At 34.6% G+C, this 20,470-nt stretch overlaps 1 protein-coding gene across 1 annotated transcript in view; it reads right to left on the bottom strand.

Moving 5' to 3' along the window:
* Positions 1 to 1,482: 1,482 nt before the first annotated feature.
* The window catches only part of LOC149798474 (gem-associated protein 5-like), a 374,140-nt gene continuing 355,152 nt past the window's right edge, over positions 1,483 to 20,470 (bottom strand). Inside the window, exons 26-27 of the mRNA XM_089963670.1 lie at positions 16,335 to 17,971; positions 1,483 to 12,683 (exon numbers count right to left, since the gene is read on the bottom strand). Of these exons, the coding sequence (XP_089819796.1) occupies positions 12,495 to 12,683; positions 16,335 to 17,971 (1,826 nt within the window). The 3' untranslated portion in view covers positions 1,483 to 12,494. The remainder of the gene's footprint in view (positions 12,684 to 16,334; positions 17,972 to 20,470) is intronic.

Raw genomic sequence — 20,470 nt, forward strand, 5'->3', positions numbered from 1 at the left:
ATTCCCTTAAATGTTCCTCTTTTGTACCCTCCAATTGAGACCATTCCCTTAAATGTTCCTCTTTTGTACCCTCCAACTGAGACCATTCCCTTAAATTTTCCTCATCTATACCCTCCAACAGAGCCCATCCCTTATATTTTCCTATATTTGTACCCTCCAACAGAGCCCATCCCTTATATTTTCCTATATTTGTACCTCCAACGGAGCCCATTCCTTATATTTTGCTAATTTGTATCCTCAAACTGGGACCATCCATTATATTTTCATGAATGGTGGGCACAAGTAGCCCTTAAGTATTTAACTGTCTGATTTAATAATTCCTTTTATGCAGCAGAAGATCAACCATCAACCATCACTTAATCTTAAAATTTCCACTTGCTTTGAATATTTTCGATCTGATTGACTATGGCATATCAAATTGTTAATTCTAAAGATATTATATGTTTAATTTGTTGCTGTAGTTTGTCAATTAGCATCCAGAATCATATATATCCTCATCACCAGTATCGCTCATATAGATCGTAAAATTTGGAATATATTGTGGGAAAAACAACAGGAAATCTCCCTGAAGCCATAAAAATGGACCTTATTTATTATACAGTAAAACCTATCTGAGTTCACACTGAATATAATTTGCTTGATTCTTATAACCAAATTATTATGCCAAAAGCAATTACAGTACTCCCTTACTATAATGCCCTTCCTTATAACAGAATTATTTAAATAGGTGAGTATACTCATGGATCCTATTTCATTATGTGGTAGTTGTTGATGTTGTTAGGTTTAACGCCATTTTTCAGCACACGATAGGCTATGCATGGCAGCCAGTATTAATGGTGGAGGAAGAACCCAGGAAAACCCTGGGAAGAACCACCAACCCACGAGAAGCTACTGGCAAGCTTTCTCACATACCCACCATTATGTGGTAGTAAAATTATATTAAGTATGTAATTCATTATAAAGTGGTCTCACCATGGCCAGCATTATAATGAGGCAGTACTGTACACCTTATAATGAGGCAGTACTGTACACTGGGACCTGACAACATGCTTAAGTAAGTGAATTTAGGCAGTATATATTGGAATAAATTGGACTATAACAAGTGAATTTAGGATATATATATATATATATATATATATATATATATATATATATATATATATATATATATATATATATATATATATATATATCACACTTTACCAATTCCAAAGAGCAAATGAATCCCAAAATTCACAGAAGTTTTCCTCATTTGCATTCTGACTATACTATTATTCTGGAAAATCTTGTGGAAATGAAGAAAGAATTGTCTATCATGGCTGATCGAAAGTATCACAAGTATATGAACCTACTTGACTCAGTGAACACAATCATCGTATTCTCATCTTACAGAAATTGTCCACTTGACAACTGTCATTGTTAAAGTGCTTTGAATATAATACTGACACTTTGGTAGATTAAAAAAATCAAGTTAAAATGATATTTTTGTCAGTTATTTTAATTCAGAGATATGTTTATAACAGAATAAGTCTTTTTGTTTTTCATTAAAAGTTTAATTTATGTTTGATGATGGGTCCTTTCATTTTCAGTTTGAAGATGCCATTTAAATTGATGAAAATCAGTAACTGGTAAATTTAATCCATTCTAAAGTATATTGGTACAAATGAAACTTAGAGAACACTCAAGATGTGCATGCATACAGTCATAATCCAACCTTTCTGAATTCAAATGTAAGGAATAATTAAGAACACAAGTGCCCTAAAATGTCGCTGACACCTCCAACTGTTTTGAATAACAGATGGAAAACATTTTAAACATAAATGCCAGTGTATGGAATGAGTATTAAACAAACCTAAATAAATACAAATCATGTTTAATTACTGATATATAAGTTGTGAGAAAAGTCCACAAAACATATACTAGGTATACTTAAATGAAAGATTAAATTGCAAACTTCAGAAAACCCAGACCTGTCACTGCACAATGCACTGGTACATCTGGGTCTATTCAGTTGTTACAATTAATTAGTAAAACAATAAACACAGACATTAATTTGCCAGCACACAATGCAAGGACAGATCAGGGTCTTTGTTGTCTGCTGTCGGACCTAACTTATAAGTGAGTTCATACAGTAATCAAATTTAGATTACAGAGAAATCAGTTGAGATCTATTTACAATGATGTAATTGTCAACTTTTGTTACAACTGAGTATCAAAAAGCCAAACCAAATGAGTACAGTAACTGTTCCACTGGGCAATTAAATATGCCATGCAAACCGTTTCAATACCTACTGTACTCCACAGGAGTACAAAATATGCAGACTTTTTAAACCCATATTTATTATACTCAACAGGAGTATATAATACGATATAATACATACATGCATGCAGGCAATGTATTACATCTGAGTAAACTGGTAATACGTACATAAATGTCAGCAATGTATTACATCTGAGTAAACTGGTAATACATACATAAATGTAGGCAAGGTATTACATCCGAGTAAACTGGTAATACATATATAAATGTAGGCAAGGTATTACAACTGAGTGAGTAAATTGGCAAGCAAGTGAGTACACTAGTTTAGCAAATGCATGTCACATTAATACAGCATTAACAATGAGCTACTTCTATGGTAAATCTTTTTATTACATTTACCCAACACCATAACTCTGATATTCTCCCTCTTTCTGGACCATGACCCAAGGGTTGTAACCCAAACTGTATCTGCTTGTCTGCTTAACTGTGAACTGTGGACTTTACATGGTAGTCTAGTGATGGGAACAACAATTAGTGAAGTCACTGGAGAAGGCATACAGAAATGACCAGTCTGCTAAATTAGAGGGATTTTTATAAAGGCTTGTCAATTAAATAATAGTACTTGCTGTGCATCTTAAATTCACAGGAATTTTCTTGTTTATTCCAGCATGCAGACCATAATAACTATCCCAATTAAATCAAATACCATATTTACTTGCTTATAAGTTGAGTCAAACTACAAACAACACACAACATAACATACTGTGCCTGCAGATTAGGGTATATAATGTGTGTTCTACTGATTACTCCTAACAAATTGCACAGACCCAGATCTTCCAGTGCATTATGTGATGGCAGATCTGGGTCTGTGCAGTTTGCACTTGGACTTGACTTATATGCGAGCATATATGTTAGATATCTTATATCACCATTATTACTGAGAGATGGCACTTTAATCAATTAAGTTAGACCCATTCTTGTACTCTCTCTATCACAAATGTTAGCCAAGAATTTACCGTCACTAAAATTCAAGTAACGTCCCAGTCCTATCAATTAATCTCTACAAGACATTTACAGGTGATGCTTGATTTATGCCACAGATGCATACATTTATGGCATAAATCGAAAATTGGTGCAAACTGAAAGTTATTTTCCCATTGGGTTCTTATAACTCAAGGAAGTTCTTGAGCAAATTAAACCCTCTAAGTTTGCAAGTAATGATTATTTATGCATAATTTTCAAACAAATAAATAACATGTACAATTACATAGAAATGAGTACAGTGGAAGAACTGAATGTTTTTTCTTCATTATGGTATTAAATGAAAGCACATAAATCAAATTGGTGGAAATCAAGCATCACCTTCATTCTTTTTATAAATATATGGAGTAACAGAATTTCAATGACAGTGAGTGTCCTCCAGCAGATAAATTTTAAACTTAAGCTGAAGAGTGGAATGTATTTACATCGACCATCAATTTAACAAAGACTATCAAGGACAGGTTCACATTTGCCAAAATTGCAAAAAGGAAATGTGCATGACCAAATTTCTGTTACTGGTTATGTGGTCACTCTTTTTTAAACACATTGATGGTATTACATGAGAACTTAGATGACACAGAAAAGGAAATCCAGGAAAGCACAACCCAAGGATGAAATATGATACTGAATGACTTTAACACCATAACAAATTTAAAGATGTCAACAAAATTACTGAAAGCATGACCCGTTTCCAAATGACCTTGAACTTTCTATACGACTCTTGATCTCTAGGCTTGCCATTTGGAATGAAAAACGTATTAGCTTAAAATAATCTTGTATCAATTATACTGCATCTTCCCATAAGTTGATGCATCCAAGTAAAATTAACTCCGTACCCATTTCTCCAATTCCAGAATTTTGGATTCCTACATTTTTTACCAAAACAATAACCGTAAATATTAGCTTTTCACATGAATTATCTGCGTTTTGGTAGCTAGTTGGTTAGCATACCTATCTTGTGACCAAAACAATAAAGATTTGAATCTTACCATCATCTCAGCTAATGTGGTGCGTCTTTGGGTAAAGCACTTTACTCAACCTGCCCCACCACCAAAAATACCTTGAGGCCCTCATACAAAGGAATTTATTTATTTAAGCTGCATCTCTGAAGCCACTGGATATATTGGATTTGGAAGAAGGAAACAGAATGGGCATTTCTAATCTCAACTGGAATACTATTCCTGATCAAAGTTCTAGAGTACTGGAAACTTTTTAAATACAATTCCTTATTTGGTTTGGGAATTTTATACTGTTTGGTAGACATGGATTGCAGGTCAGGAGTATTACCAGGTAGCTTATACTGGAATAGTGATTGTAAACATTCAGAAGCACTATTATTGGATATCCTGTACATTAATTTGGCTTTTTTTAAAAACAGATTCAGTCTTTAATAGGTCATAGTTTTAACTTGCCAGCTAAATTTTCTTTGCTTTCTTTCTGGATTGATATTAGCCCAAATGCTATTTTTGAAGATGTGCCAGCTTTGCTGTTTTTATCATCTGAATTACCCCTTACTGTATTACAGTAGTCTAAATAGGGTTGTATGTAACTGTTATAAAATAGTTTTCTGTGCCTTTCAGGGAGAAAATGTCTTATCCTACTGAGAAGCCATACAACTGAACTGACCTTTTTACTGATATGTTTTATGTGTTCAGTCAATGATAGGTTATTATCTACCAGAACACTAAGTAGTCTATCATGACAGACCATTTGCAATTTTTTTTCCTTCCATGTCAGACATAGTTTATCACTATCAAGATCTGTCTTTGTTTGCTGTGTTGAGATAAGTATTATTTGTAGTTTTACCAGTATTTACTACCATGCCATTGCATGTGCACCAGTTTTCCAGTTTGTTTAGGGCATTCTGTAAAAATTTTCGAGTTTTTGCATCACCTGCATAGAGATCTGTAGATGATATTGAGCCTCTTAGTAAAAGTGGCAGGTCATTAATAAATAAAATAAATAGTAATGGACCCAGAATTGAGCCTTGTGGTATTCCATATCTAATTGTTCCAGGTTCAGACAGAACATTATTTATGTAAACATGTGTTCTCTCACTTAAGTATAAAGTAAACCATCTATCTGTTCCTTCATCAGATTGGTAGATTTTCAATTTCTTCAAAAGGATTTCATGATCCATCAAGTGAAAAGCTTTCCTGATATCTACAAATACAGATCCTGTTATTCAACCTTGGTCAAGTGCTTGAAGCCATTTATTATTTATCAGTTAGGGAGATCAAGGCAGTCTCTCATGAATTTTTCTGTCTAAAGCCTGATTGATTAGGGTGTAACAGCAAGTGTTTGGTTAAATATGACATGAATGAGTCAAGGACATGCTTTTTAATCAATTTTGACATGTTTTGGTAGTATTGAGATTGGTTGATAGTTATCAGAATCATCCTTTGAACCAGATTTGTAAATAGGAGTTACTTTTGCAGTTTTCCATATTTTGGGGACAGATGAAGTTGTAATACTTAAATTTATTATGAATGTTATGCTATCTACAATAGCAAAGGCAGAAGATTTAATGAGTTGTGGACCAGTCTGATCAAGTCCTGTAGCTTTCTTGGTATAAAGTTCACTGAGACATTTTTTTATCAAAGTTTTTTGAATCTGGTGGGATAAAGAAACATACCTACTTAGAGACTTTGCTGCTGCAGAACTTTTTCAGTTCATTAAAATTGTTTCTATCACTGGTTCTTTTAACTCTGTGGTAATGTTGGTGAAACAATCATTGAAAACATTTGCAATGTCAGTGTCATCAGTGACTGTGGTGTCATTTACCATAAGTGAGTGAAATTTTTTTGTCTGATCTTTGTGTGTTCCTCCAGTGAGTTCATTGAAGACTTTCCAAATGGAGTTTGTGTTGCTCTTTTTTTTTTCAAGCAATGATTGATAATAAGATAAGTTTTTGTTAGCTTGTTATTTTATTTCTCCATACTTTATATTGTGCATGGTTTCCCATAGCCATGAATTGGTCTCATACTTTCATAGCATCTAGGATTTCAGTAGTAAGCCAAACAGGCTGGATTTCATTCTTTACTCAATGTACTTTCAGTGGTGCATGCTTAGAGACTACATCCATAAGTCAGTCCACAATGTCAGAGCTTCATCTATGTCATCCAAATTATGCATCATATTCCACGGAACTTTATAAAGGTCATTGAGAAATTTTTCTTCATTAAAAATTTTGAACGATTTGTGTTAGTTTTGTGTGCATTTTTCTTATTTCTCTTGCAATTAACCTTTCTTGTCAAGAAAGTAGGATAGTGGTCACTAAGACCAACATTCGGTACATTAACACAAGCCACATTGCCTGGTAGGTTGGTAAAAAAGTGATCAATACGGTGCTTGATTTTTCTGTTACCCATGTGGGCTCATTTACCAGATGGACTAGGCCTAATGATTCAATAAATTCCATCCAGTTGTTCCTTATTTGAGTATTGAGAAGGTCCTTATTTATGCTGCCGAGTGTATATGTTTCTCCTGTGCAAGAAGATTTTCCATTTGTTTCAAAAAGTTATCATTCCAAATTGCTTTGGTGGAAGGTGGCCTATAAATGAAACCAGTCAGGAATGATTTTGCATTATTTTGAGAAATATCCACCCAGATACTCTCAATTTCATGTGACTCCAAGTCAAGTTGCCTTTCTACATTTACAGCTTCCCTTATGTACTAAGTAGTTTACATGTGTTGCTGTGCCATAAACTCTAAATCAAACTTTCTTCTCACCTCATCTCTGTTGCCATTATTCCTACCTATTTACAGTAATAGAGACTGGCTAACTGATACTGACATTATTTCTAAAGTCCAAATAGAAAAGTTTTGAAAAAAAATTGATTTCAGACTTACATAAATTTAGAATGCAGAATTTTCACCACCAATTCATAAAAATTATACAAACTTCAGACAGTTGGCATAATTTCTCTAAACAGAGAAATAGCTTAAATGTTTAACTATTGGCAGACTTCCTTTTTAATTAATATATGATGGCTGTCTTTAAAAGCCCATTTTCATAACAGGGGATACAACTCGGCATTTTTTGGGACCTCCTGTAGAGAGGGGATGGGATGTTGTGGATAGCTCCTATTATTCATATGGATAGACCAGGATTGCTCCTTCTGACATGTCTCTAAGATATATATTTTTTAAAACTACTACAAAAATTATACTTACTCAGCATTTCTGCTTATAATTTCTTTTATAAAACTCAATAATGAAATCAAATTGGCAATTACATTCAAATTTTGAATAAATTTAAATGGTTTTGAAACAATTATATAAATGAAATGCTTGTAGAAAACTGAATTTACTTACTGCTAGATGGAACTGTGATTCAAATTTGTTTATTTTCTCAAAAATGTAAAATAATAAATATGCATGGTTTCAAGTATATTTTATCAACAAGTATATGTTTTAGCAACCCAAAACTAAATAAACGAAGCCATAACTGATGTTCTTTAATTCTATAAAATGGGACTAAATTCTATCTGCAGCTTAAAGTATGAGCCAATCAGATAAAAATGTGTGCCCAACTTTTCAAAACAGGTAATTCAATATTTATGAAAAATAACTTGAGGAATGGCAAGCAATTTGCCCACATAAATATACCCCAACCTGCCCTACATCCAACCCCATATAAAAATACCTCAATCTGCCCTACATCCAACCCCAAATAAATGCACCCCATCCTGCCCTATATCCAACCCTGTAGAAAACACTCCATCCTGCCCTATATCCAACCTTGTACAAATATACCCCAACCTGTCCTACCTCCAACCCTGTATAAAAATACACCCCAAAATCCCCTACATCTGACTTTAACCATTATGAAAACGAGTCAACAATAAACAAAAGGGACAAAACTCTTCTGAAAATAGTACATGTAAATGATTACTCAACATGAATATTTAATGATGATGATGATGATGCAAAACAATGGGTATTTCATCACTGCTTTTTGCACACCAAAACAAGATTCCTTTTGTTAAAAAAGTAGAGACATTTGATTCACGAAAATAAAACTTCAGTGTTAAATATACAACAAGATCCACAGCAATCCACTAAAACTGCACAAATTGCTGCACTCACAAAATTCTGTTATACACTGCATCCAGTCAAAAAGGACAAAAACTCCTAAAAGATTTGTCCATCTTTAGATGATGACTACATGTACAAAGTTTTACAGCAGTCATACAAAACTGCATGACAAGTTGCACTTACAAGTTTCTGTCTAACACAGCATTCTTCTGTAGGACAAATACAGTAATAGCTCCAATGAAAATTCAAAAAGCAAAATGATTTGTTAACACATGCATCTTCAAAAATAATGACCACAAAAATATACAAAGTTTCATGGCAATCCACTGAAAGCTGTGAGACTAGTTGTGTCCTCAATATTATATCATACAATTAAACCAGGCTCCAATTCAAAAGGGCAATAACTCTAACAAAATTCACAGGACCAAAGTGACTTCACATGTACACCACTACGATACTTCATAGTTTCATATCAGTCCACAGAAATCTGTGAGACCGGTTGCATTCAGAAAATTCTGTCATATACCGCATTTATCTGGAAGTAAAACACAATAATTCAAAACAAGAATGCAAACAGTGATTTGATGAAATGCATATCTTTGGGCAATTACCATAATGATGACCAGTTACACAAAAAAAGGCAATTATTATAAAAGAAAAGTGTCACTGCAAATTGATATGTTAATATGTTCATCTTCTTCTGATGACCATAATGTTTACCAAAGTTCATGTCAATCCATCAAAACATGCAAAACTAGCTGTGCCAACATAATGATGTGCAAGAATTGATTGATCAATCCATCAAAACATGCAGGACTAGCTGTGCCAACAGAATTGATTGATGGATGTACATGATTACTATATACCTCCCTCTCTCTCTCTCTCTTTCTAATATATATATACACATACATACATACACACAGGTGGGGATATAAAATACAATAATTGTTTCTGAGTAGCTGTATCTTCTTATTCAACAAAAAAAATGACAAATACATTGATACACAGTTTCATGAACAAGCAATTGTTAAATTGTAAAAGTATTTGATTTTTGGTATTTACACCTAATCAACACATTCCTTTTACTTCTCTGCCTGAAAAAGATCACGTCTTGGTTCACTGTTCATAAAACACACTCAGATCTTTTGTAGCAGGATGGTGCTTCATGAGACTGAGTGTCACTGCCTGGCTTTTCATTCAAATTTAAAGCTCCTCTAGTTCAATTCACATACACGGTTGTGTCACCAGATGATCCTTGCTCCTTTACTGAATTGTCATACTGTTTGATACTTTTATTTCGATCAAATTAATACAAATTGTTTTGTTGTTTCAAAAGTATTTGTTTCTCCCGTTTAACATTACTGTAAAATGCTGAATACAAATACAACTGAACTGAGCTTTGCCAAGATGAGATTTTAAATTCCAACAGCATCTGTTATGGCTACCCCCATGACAGCAGAAGAAATGATCCCTACAGAGTAGCTTGTTTACTATGTGAAATATGCAATGACATCTTGTAAGTCCTAGCTTTTCACAACTTGTTACACAAATACAAATTAACCATTTCCAGCATCTGTTTTAAAATGAGGAATTAATAGACCCCGTACTGGCAAACTGACTGAGGAATTAATAGACCCCCTACTGCCAAACTGACTGAGGAATTAATAGACCCCCTACTGCCAAACTGACTGAGGAATTAATAGACCCCCTACTGGCAAACTGACTGAGGAATTAATAGACCCCCTACTGGCAAACTGACTGAGGTGAATTTCATGCCCATGCTAAAAAGAAAACAAATCTGATACTGTACTTGGAGTAAATTTGCATTGATGAACTTCAGTATGCAAAGTAGATATAAATGAGATACATAAATTATGAAACTTTAAGTCTACATTTATTTTAATGGACATTATGGAAGTTTTATCGTTTCAAAATGTTGTGCATGGGATAATGTTCACAATGTTTAGAGAATATTAGGGCATAATCAGTGCTGCACATAATTGCTTGTCATCCAAATTTACTATAATACTGAAGCTCCTTTTTTTAAAGAATATCACATGATTCTACAAAAATATTATTTCTGACTCTGAACAATCCAAAATATCTGATTCAAAATAGTGAATTTACCAGGTACCTAACTGGTATATGACACAAATCTGTGTTTGTAAACTATCCTCAAAGTCCATGTCCAATAATGTTGCAAATTTTAAAAAGATTTGAAAAAGTGAACTAACATGTCTCATATTTTCAAATTTAATGAAATGAAGGTCAGGGTCTCCCTAAAAGCTGAACCATACTTGCAGTAAATTTGCGTCAGTGAACTTCAGCACTCAATTGCCAAATAATGATACAAAATAATGTCCTCTAAATCTGCATACAAATATGCATAAAAATTTGATCTATCAATGCCTAATTTTGGTTTTAATTTATAAAAATGTCAAGGCTCACAAAATTTCAACATATGTATTAAAAAAGAAATTGAAAATTTCAGTTCTAGCCTGAAAATCTAATTAAGTCATCTATATATTCATACAAACATGCTAGCCACATTTCACTGACTAGTTTTTACCCATTTCTGCTAACTAGTTTGTCGTCTAGAGGGATGAATGGCTGGACAGGCCTAAATTATGATGTCTTGCTACAAGCAGTGAGAGGATAAACAATGTGCAAGTGACCAATCATGCTAACCAGAATGTTAGATAAATGAAGCATTCATGTGACAATCTTGGTTTGAGGAATTTGAAAACACTAATGACTGGCATTTTGTGGCAGACAAGTGGAATTTATTGATGAGTCAATTCATGTGCAGCGCTTTATCAAGATATATTATATATGAATTAAATTTGTTGGTCACTGTTGTTATCTCTAAACCTAAAGATCCCAATATATCTGGGCACATAATAAAGATGCACTTTTGTCTGTGGTATCTTCAACAGCTGTGCATAATTTAACCTTCCATATAATAAAGTAGATCAACAAATGTTGTCCAAACTCTAATAATGTTCACAGCTTTTGTACAATGTACAATAAATCTGCTTGAACAGTCATCTCTTTTCAATGACAGTACTCAAAATAAATCTGCTTGAGCAGTCATCTCTTTTCAGTAACATTACTCACATGTACAATAAACCTCCTTGAGCAGTCATCTCTTTTCAATGATAGTACTCATATGTACAATAAATCTGCTTGAGCAGTTATTGCTTGTCAATGATAGTACTGACTTGTACAATAAGTCTGAGCAATCATCTCTCTTTAATGACAGTACTTACATGTACAATAAATCTGAGAAGTTATTGCTTTTCAATGAGAGTACTCACATGTACAATAAATCTGCTTGAGCAGTCATGTCTTTTCAATGACAGTACTCACATGTACAATAAATCTGCTGAGCAGTCATCTCTTTTCAGTAACTTTAATCACATGTACAATAAATCTGCTTGAGCAGCCATCTCTATTCAATGATAGTACTCACATGTACAATAAATCTGCTTGAGCAGTTATTGCTTTTCAATGACAGTACTCACATGTACAATAAATCTGCTTGAGCAGTCATTTCTTTTTAATGACAGTACTCACATGTACAATAAATCTGCTGAGCAGTCATCTCTTTTCAGTAACATTACTCACATGTATACTAAATCTGCTTGAACAGTCATCTCTTTTCAATGATAGTACTGACATGTACAATAAATCTGCTTGAGCAGTTATTGCTTTTCAGTGACAGTACTCGCATGTACAATAAATCTGCTTGAGCAGTCCTCTTTTTAATGACAGTACTGACACGTACAATAAATCTGCTTGAGCAGCTATTGCTTTTCAATGACAATACTCAAATGTACAATACATCTGCTCGAGCAGTCATTGTTTTCAATGACAATATTCACAAGTGCAATAAATCTGCTTGAGCAGTTATTTCTTTTCAATGATAATATTCACATGTACAATAAATCTGCTTGAGCAGTCATCTCTTTTCAATGACAGTACTCACATTCATCTGATGCCATAAACAAAATATTTAAGAAATGAACCTTCACTCATCAACTATCTTTCAAAAGAGGCCATATTTTAACACAGGTGGGGTTCAAGCAAGTCTGACATATCACGTAAGAGTAATTCTTCGAATGGCATTTGATTGACAGTAGCTGTTGTTTGGTCAATTTCCCATGTGTGTCTGAAGCAGCTCAATGAAAGTCTGTTTGTGTTGAGTGGTGGTGGCAAAGTTGAGCATCCATGTAATGGCTTTCTGTGCAAAATCTTGCCTCTCCAGTTGGGTGATCTTAGGACAAAGGGTGCACACATCCATCAGTATCTTGACAGATTCCAGGGGATTCGGGAATGGTGCCTGAAATAAAGATGTAAAAGCTACAATATTTCTCAAACAAGTTCAGCGGATTTGTCAGTTTTCATTGAAAAATGGGGACGTGGATTCACATTTCAATATTGTTGTCTCTGAAAATGCTTAGGTAAGTTTTATAAAAGTGGGAAATGGCAATAGTTTATTATGAGTAGATTACAGTACTGATATAAGAACATTTGTCCAATGAGCTATTATATCACATAATGTTTTCTTGACCAGTCAGTTTATCACACGTTTACTTGACCAATCTGTTAGTATATATCTTATGTTTATTTAACCAATCAACTAGTTTATCACATAATGTTATAGTGATCAATCAGTTAGTATATCACATAATGTTTACTTGACTAATCAGCTAGTATTTTACATAATGTTTGTGTGTCCAATCAACTTTATATAAAGTTTACTTGACCAAACATTCTGTTTATTTGAACAATCTGCATATCACATAATGTTTACATGACCAATCAGCTAGTATATCCCATGTTTACTTGGCTGATTAATGTATCTTGTAATGTTTACATGAACCATCAGCTACCCTAGCTGGCTCAATCAATGTTTCAAACAAACACCCTCTTGCTGATGAATGAGTTACAGCATGCAGCAAGCAGAATCAATTGACCAAAGAGACACATAATTTTGTGAAATCCTAGGTGTTCAAATTGTGATCTCGATAATGTCCATATGCCTTGACTCAAAATAAAAATATGAATGAGGTAAATTGGTCATGCAATAAATGTTGTTGTCTACAGATGTTGCTATGATTATTCTAAACTACCTTCCAAGGGAAATGTAACATGCAATCTGATTGACTGGCTTCATTCAGCTGCATCCAATCAGACAGTGGGGGCAATAGATGCTGTTTCAGCTATACATATATACTGGGTCCATGTAAGATGAAGTCAACTGACATCCATTTGCTAGTCAAGATGCATTGTAGCATGACATCTGGTAATGTCACATAGCCACCCATCTGATTTTACAGTAAGTAACATCTACTTAGTTACAATAGGCATTAATAATATATTATTAATATTGTTCAAGATTACTGAGTGCTATCTTACTGTATATTCTATTTGTCTGTCAAAATAAAAATGCATAAAAATATATTTGGTTAAGTAATGATATTATCCTCATCACCAAGATTTTATAATATACACCTCTCCTTTGATTATCTTGCACACAATGGGTTCCAAAAACAAAGAGTGCACTTTAAGCGAGGTCATAGTTAATGAAGGACCTCTAACAAAATCAAGTAGGTTCCTTTCCAGCTAGACACCAGGAAGATCGTGGAATGGGGTACTGTTTAATGGCTGAATACTGGTTTCATAATCATAATGGGAAAACTGTCAATAAACTATTTTTTCTAATGCTTTTTGGTATAAATTACCTTATTTCAAGATGACAATCTCTGAAACCTCATGAAAAACATAACTCCAGGAGAATACAACACATCACATATATGTGTGCCTTGTTATGAAACTGCAAAACAGTCTATATTTCACTGCTGCTTTCTGCACAACAAAACAAGATTCCTTTTGTTGAAAGAGTAGAGACATTCGGTTCATTAACAAATCCGTTATCACTGAAGCTTGATTGTTTAAACTTATTTTATTAGTGAAATATTGTATTCATGATTTCAGCTGCAAGCAATAGTGAAACTTCTGCTCTTTCTTGAGCAAATCTTTAAGTGCCAATTCCAGAATGTTTAGTTCATTAAAAACTTTTGGAACTCGTTTCTCCATTAATCAATTGTATCTATCCAACAAAGCTTTGAATCCACTGGGTACTCTGTCTGCATTGCTATCTTTGATGACATATGTGAATGACTAGGATGATTTAAGGTAGTTTAAATATAACGTCCACAATACTATTTATAACCAGTATTCAAGTGGTCAGCTGAAATGAGTTCATGTGACACATGACCATGACCATCAGGTCTTACTCAGGTAGGATTTCTATTCCTTTGAATGTTATAAAACTCCATTCTCTTTTTTGATTTGAATAAATCAACTTAATTAACATGATAATACAAATGCATGGCAGAACAATATAGTTAAAACTGTTTAAGAACAGTGGATGTGTGCACTATAAACTGTTAATTAAATACCTTATTGTTGGAATCTGCGGAGTTTAAGGCCCAACAATGGATATCTATTGAGGTGTTATAATTAAAAAGGACTAAAAGGTGGTCATGATGTCTTCAGAGCCTTTGACGAAAACTGGCCAACCATCGGCAGAAGATAGACAAGATGGAGACCAACTATAGGAAATGATTTAAAGTAAGCATTTTGATTTTTTTGGTCATATTTTAATTGTTATTGTATTATTCAAGATTCTTTGAGATTAAATATTTAAGGCATCTCTTAATTTTTCTTTTTTTTATCAATTCATAGCAAAATGCTAAAACATGTACTTTATCCTATGCTAAGAAATCTCTGCCTAAGAATTATTTTATGTTCAACAATGCTTAGATATCAGAGTTTAAGTGTGTGCAGGCATAGCAAACATCAAGAGTTTGGACAGCTGTTTCAAAGGTTTGCATCTTGAGCATTTCATAAACTACTTGAAGTCTTCATGAACATAAATCATATTCAATACCAAGACAAAATACATCAATTAACAATTTATTACAAGATAATTAATTTTGAATTTGGTATAAATTATTCATAAAGCATTAATACATCATGTAATTTTACAGTTTATTTAAAGTCTAAATCAATCTTTATTTTTATGTTATTTACAGTTGTCAAAAGATTTTTGGATCTGAGCCATGAAATAAAAGATGCCCTTGAGGATGAGACTTAGGAATACACTTTAAGTCCAGGTCAGGAACTTCTTCTGTGGAGTGAACATAACTTGCTGGACTAAGTAGAGCAGTCAGCAACCTTACAAATCAAGGAAACAGAAAAGTGAAGTTTGAATTTCTTTGTAGGTTGAACATAGATCTCCTGTAGTTACAACATTTTAATGCCGATACAGAAAGGACATTCTTCCTTCTTTACCAAGAACAAAGTGATTCAAGGGGAAATCTGGACCAGAAAACTACTGAGAGCCTGTTAAGTGTAAAACTTAATTATCACAATGAATGTCATCAATGGTCACCAGTCACCTTGTGAAGGAAAGCAAAAATACTACTGGATGCTATTAAAAAAATTTCTGTAGTGAACTATATGAGAAACAAGTCTTCCTTTTTCATTAACTGACAATATAGTGACTCATTTTAATTATTACTGCAACACTGTCATCAGAATCTAAATCTGATTTATGCTCAGAACCTGCTATTTCATGACACAATAAAACCTGTCTAGAGAGACCAATGCTATTAGAGACCACCTTCTCCATGTACAGATTTATTGATGATATAGTGCAATGACCTGTTGTCACAGACCACCTGTCATGAAAGACCATTATGTTTTGGCAAAAGAGGTGGTCTTTCAAGACAGGTTCAACTTTACGATGAATCAAATACATATATGGCAAAAAATATTTACTTATTTTGTTTTCAATCCCTTTGAATGTAAAAATTTTAATCTAATTTTCTGATCAAAATTTGCAAATCTAATGGTTTGAGATCCTCAGGTTCTGTCACAAACGACAGTATAGAAGCTGCAGATATTTTTTTTTTTACTGTACCTGTGTTCCATCGGGTCCCCTCTTCAGCTCATGCATCACATACTCCTGTTCATCTTTCAGAACTGCCATTGTAATATATGGCTTGAAATACTTCTGGTCAACTGGCATATCATACCACTCATCTGGTACATTGATGTACTTTGCAGGATTTATTATAGTAACAACCTTTCTGGATCCATGATCTGGCCGACCATAACACTGAGGTTCATCCTCCCATAGGACCTTTCTGGATTTATGGAGAAGTTCACATGAGGCACATACGTCAAAGAGTCCTATGAATTCTAGATTCTCATCTGTTCCATCTGAGAACAGTGAAATGTTCTCTGAGTGTTCTATATGAGAATGATGATGGCTAATAATGTTATCACCGTGTTCATGCATGTGTTCACATTTGTGAACATGTGGCAGGTGAGGTTCATGTTTTGGGATAACAGAAGGAGGTCTATAACTGTGTAAAGAAGTATTCTGAATACAAACTGAGGATAAGGTTGAAACTGAGGCATCATCCTTGTTAGATGAGGCAGAAGAGGTCTCCCTTTGATTGTCACCTGCTGAGTCCAGATTTTGCACAGACTTTTGATTGCTACCATTTTCCCTGGTGTAGGCACTTTGGGCATTGTAGTCGGCCCTGTCAGAATTATCTACTGTAGACAGCTCTGATCTTTCCATCAGAACGCCATTGTTAGGTTTCTTTGTAAGTAGTAGCTGAGATATCGCCTTGTGAATATAACCTAGAGTTTCTGTGAGTGCAAATCTTTTGGCTTGAATATCCCAGAGCAAACCTTGTGCAAGCTGGCACAATTTTACTATGTTCAGTGAATAATAGTTAGTGACGCTTCCCTCATTATAGCTCCTTGAAGTGGGTGGGTGAGAATGAGAAAATGAGCTATGTTTGGGATTTGTGGCACTCTGAACCAGGTCATTATGATTTGGTAGAGGAGGACACTGACTTTCTTTATCCATGGCAGAAGCAGACAATTTCAGCACATCCTTGTTGGTGTTATCTGTAAGACTGTCATTAATAGGAACAGTTGTAGTGATCTTTGTTTCCTGAATCCCCTGTGATACAGTCTCATCACTGGAAATCACCACAGGTTGACTTTCCCCATTCTTTTGTGCAGTATCCACAAGACTTTCCTGACTTTCTGTGGCTGAGCTTTCAGCAGCTTCTGATTGTGTCCCAATGATGTTAGTTTTAACAATTTCCGACTTAATATATAACATAGAATTTTCATCTCTGTCTCCATTATTATCACCAGACTGCTCCTCAGATGTTTCTGTTTCATCTCCTGATTGTCTCCTGACATTATTGCTGGTCCTATCAGCTTCAGTCTGTTCAGACTGAGGATTAGCTTGACCCTGATCTGCTTCAGCTAGACTATATTCAGTTATCTCCCTTGCTGAGAGGTTTTCCCTCAAAAAGGTAAGAACAGCAAGAAAGTAATAGGCTCTCAAGCAGTCAAGCTCACGACAACGTAGACTGTTGCAGGTTACAACGGTGTCATCCTTGAGATCAGAGAGGTACCTTTTGATGGTGTGGACTTTTGAGGCCCTGTCCATGGTACTGTGAGAATCGAGGCTTATCATTACACGAACAGCTGTGACCTCCTGCTGTAGCTTCAGTATGTATTTTGGTCCTGGAATTAAATTAAATCAGTTAAAATAATATGAAACATAATTCCGATAAATTACTGAGTACCCTGTATCTGCATGTATTATGTGTTGAGAGAGAGAGAGAGAGAGAGAGAGAAAAAAAAAAAGAGAAAGAGAGAGATTAAAAAACCTGTTGCATCCTGCATAATTAAAATGCATTACTGTGTTGCTTACACTGTCACTTTAAAACAAGAAAAAAATAATAAAGGATATTATCTGCAACAAATGAAATAAAACAGAAAATTGTTTAATCTATTCCCCGAGTACAGTGTATATATTGGTACTTTTGTTTGTAAGGCACAGTGTTTATATACTGGTCATGTTGTCTGTATGGACACTGTGCATATAATGGTACTGTTATCTGTAGGGCACATTGTGTATATACTGGTACTGTTATCTATATGTAACACTGCATAAATACTGGTACTGCTGCTTATAGGGTACACTGAATATACTGGTACTGCTGTTTGTGTGTGTGATTTGGATTTTTAACACAGCTTTAACAATTTTTCAGTCATATTGCTATGATTTCTGCAGTGTGACAGTTTATAGTGATGTCTAGCACTGGGGCATCATGCTGCAGACATGTAACATGATGTCCCACCCAGTCACATTATCCTGACACCAGGCTGACCAGTCCTAACACGAACCTCTTAATGCTGAGTGCCAAGTGAGGCAGCTGTTAGTACCATTTTTGTAAGTCTCTGGTATGACTCTGCCAGGAATCACACCCATGACCTCCCGCATCTGAGGCGGCCACTCTAACCACTAGGCCACTGGAGCGGTGTACTGCTGTTTGTATGGCACACTGTGAATATACTGGTGCTGTTATTTGTAAAGCATACTGTATATACTGTTACTTTTATATGTAATGCATACTGTATATACTGTTACTTTTATATGTAATGCATATTGTGTAAAATATTGAGTATCATGTATCTGCATGTATTATGTGTTGAGAGAGAGAGAGATAAATCACAAAAAACTGTTGCATCCTGCATAATTAAAATGCATTACTGTGCTGCTTATATGGTCACTGTTTAAACAAGTAAAAAAAATAACAAACAATATTATTTGCAACAAATGAAGAAAAACCGAAAACTGTTTAATCTATTCACTGAGTACAGTGTATATAGTGGAACTTTTGTTTGTAAGGCACAGTGTGTATATACTGGTCATGTTGTCTGTGTGGCACATTGTGCATATAATGGTACATGTAGTTATTTGTAGGTCACATTGTGTATATACTGGTACTGTTATCTATATGGAACATTGCATAAATACTGGTACTGCTGCTTGCAGGGTACACTGTATATACTGGTACTGCTTTTTGTATACCACACTGTGAATATACCGGTACTGTTATTTTCATGGCACATTAAGAATATACTGGTACTTTTATATGTAATGCATATTGTGTAAATACTAGTACTATTATTTGCAAGACATACTGTGTATATACTGGTACTGTTATTTGTATGGCATACTGTGCATATACTGGTAGTGATGTCTGTGGGGCACCTAAGTTCATGGATTTGGGGGTTTGCTACCAAGCACAGATTTAAAAACACAGCAAACAAGAATCCATTATTGTGATTAAAACTGGGCTCTCTTCCATAATTCATTTTCTGGTGTAAGTTTGATGGCACAGCAACGCATGTTATGGACTATTTAATGTCAAGGCAATTTAAGAAAAGTGCCTTTCCCACAGATACGCCATGGTAGCTAGTCTAGGGCTGTCAGATGGTAATATTTAAGCCCACACACTTTTCAATCACGAGTACAGCATGCCAACCAGTAAGCCATTAAATCTCCCATTAGTGGCATAAACACAAAAGTACTGATGACATTTTGGAAAAGTACGACGGTGAAAATTTTCGCAAAATCAAATCAATCTTGATGAAAAATAGACTCTCAACATTTCCAATTTCTTCTACCAAAGATGCTAAATTTACCCTACCATATATATTTGCTTTTAAGTCTTGTAAATTGGGGGCCTTTGTTACAGTCACACTGTTCCATAGCCACAGCGCTCCCTTCACTTTGTTTGGGCCATTGCCAAGTTTCAGGCATTCATAACTTTGCTTTTGAACCCCCAATTTGTGTCAGTACTTAAATGTACTCAACTATTATGCCCATATATACTTCATACCCGCTTCCTAAGGTGCATGTATGGATTATCGGCTGATGTTTGTTATCATGGCATCCTCAGGATCAGACTTGTTGAGTTTCGGTTATCAGTGTCCCTATATACCAAGTATCAGCCACTTGCAACTCCACATACAGGTGTCGGACACACTTCACAACCCTACAAACTCCCACAAGTCTCTCTTCCTGAGTAATTCCTATAGAACAAACAATTCAGAGCTAGGCTGGTGCAGTGTGCTGTGACAGTACTTGCCCCCGTTATGCCAAAGATTATTTTATATGTATAATAAAGTGTATATTGAACCTGGGTATTGTGTGTTATTTAAACCCTACCA

The sequence above is a fragment of the Sinohyriopsis cumingii genome, chromosome 6 (genome assembly GCF_028554795.1).
Source record: "Sinohyriopsis cumingii isolate HCF-2022 chromosome 6, ASM2855479v2, whole genome shotgun sequence".
NCBI classification, from domain to species: Eukaryota; Metazoa; Mollusca; class Bivalvia; order Unionida; family Unionidae; genus Sinohyriopsis; species Sinohyriopsis cumingii.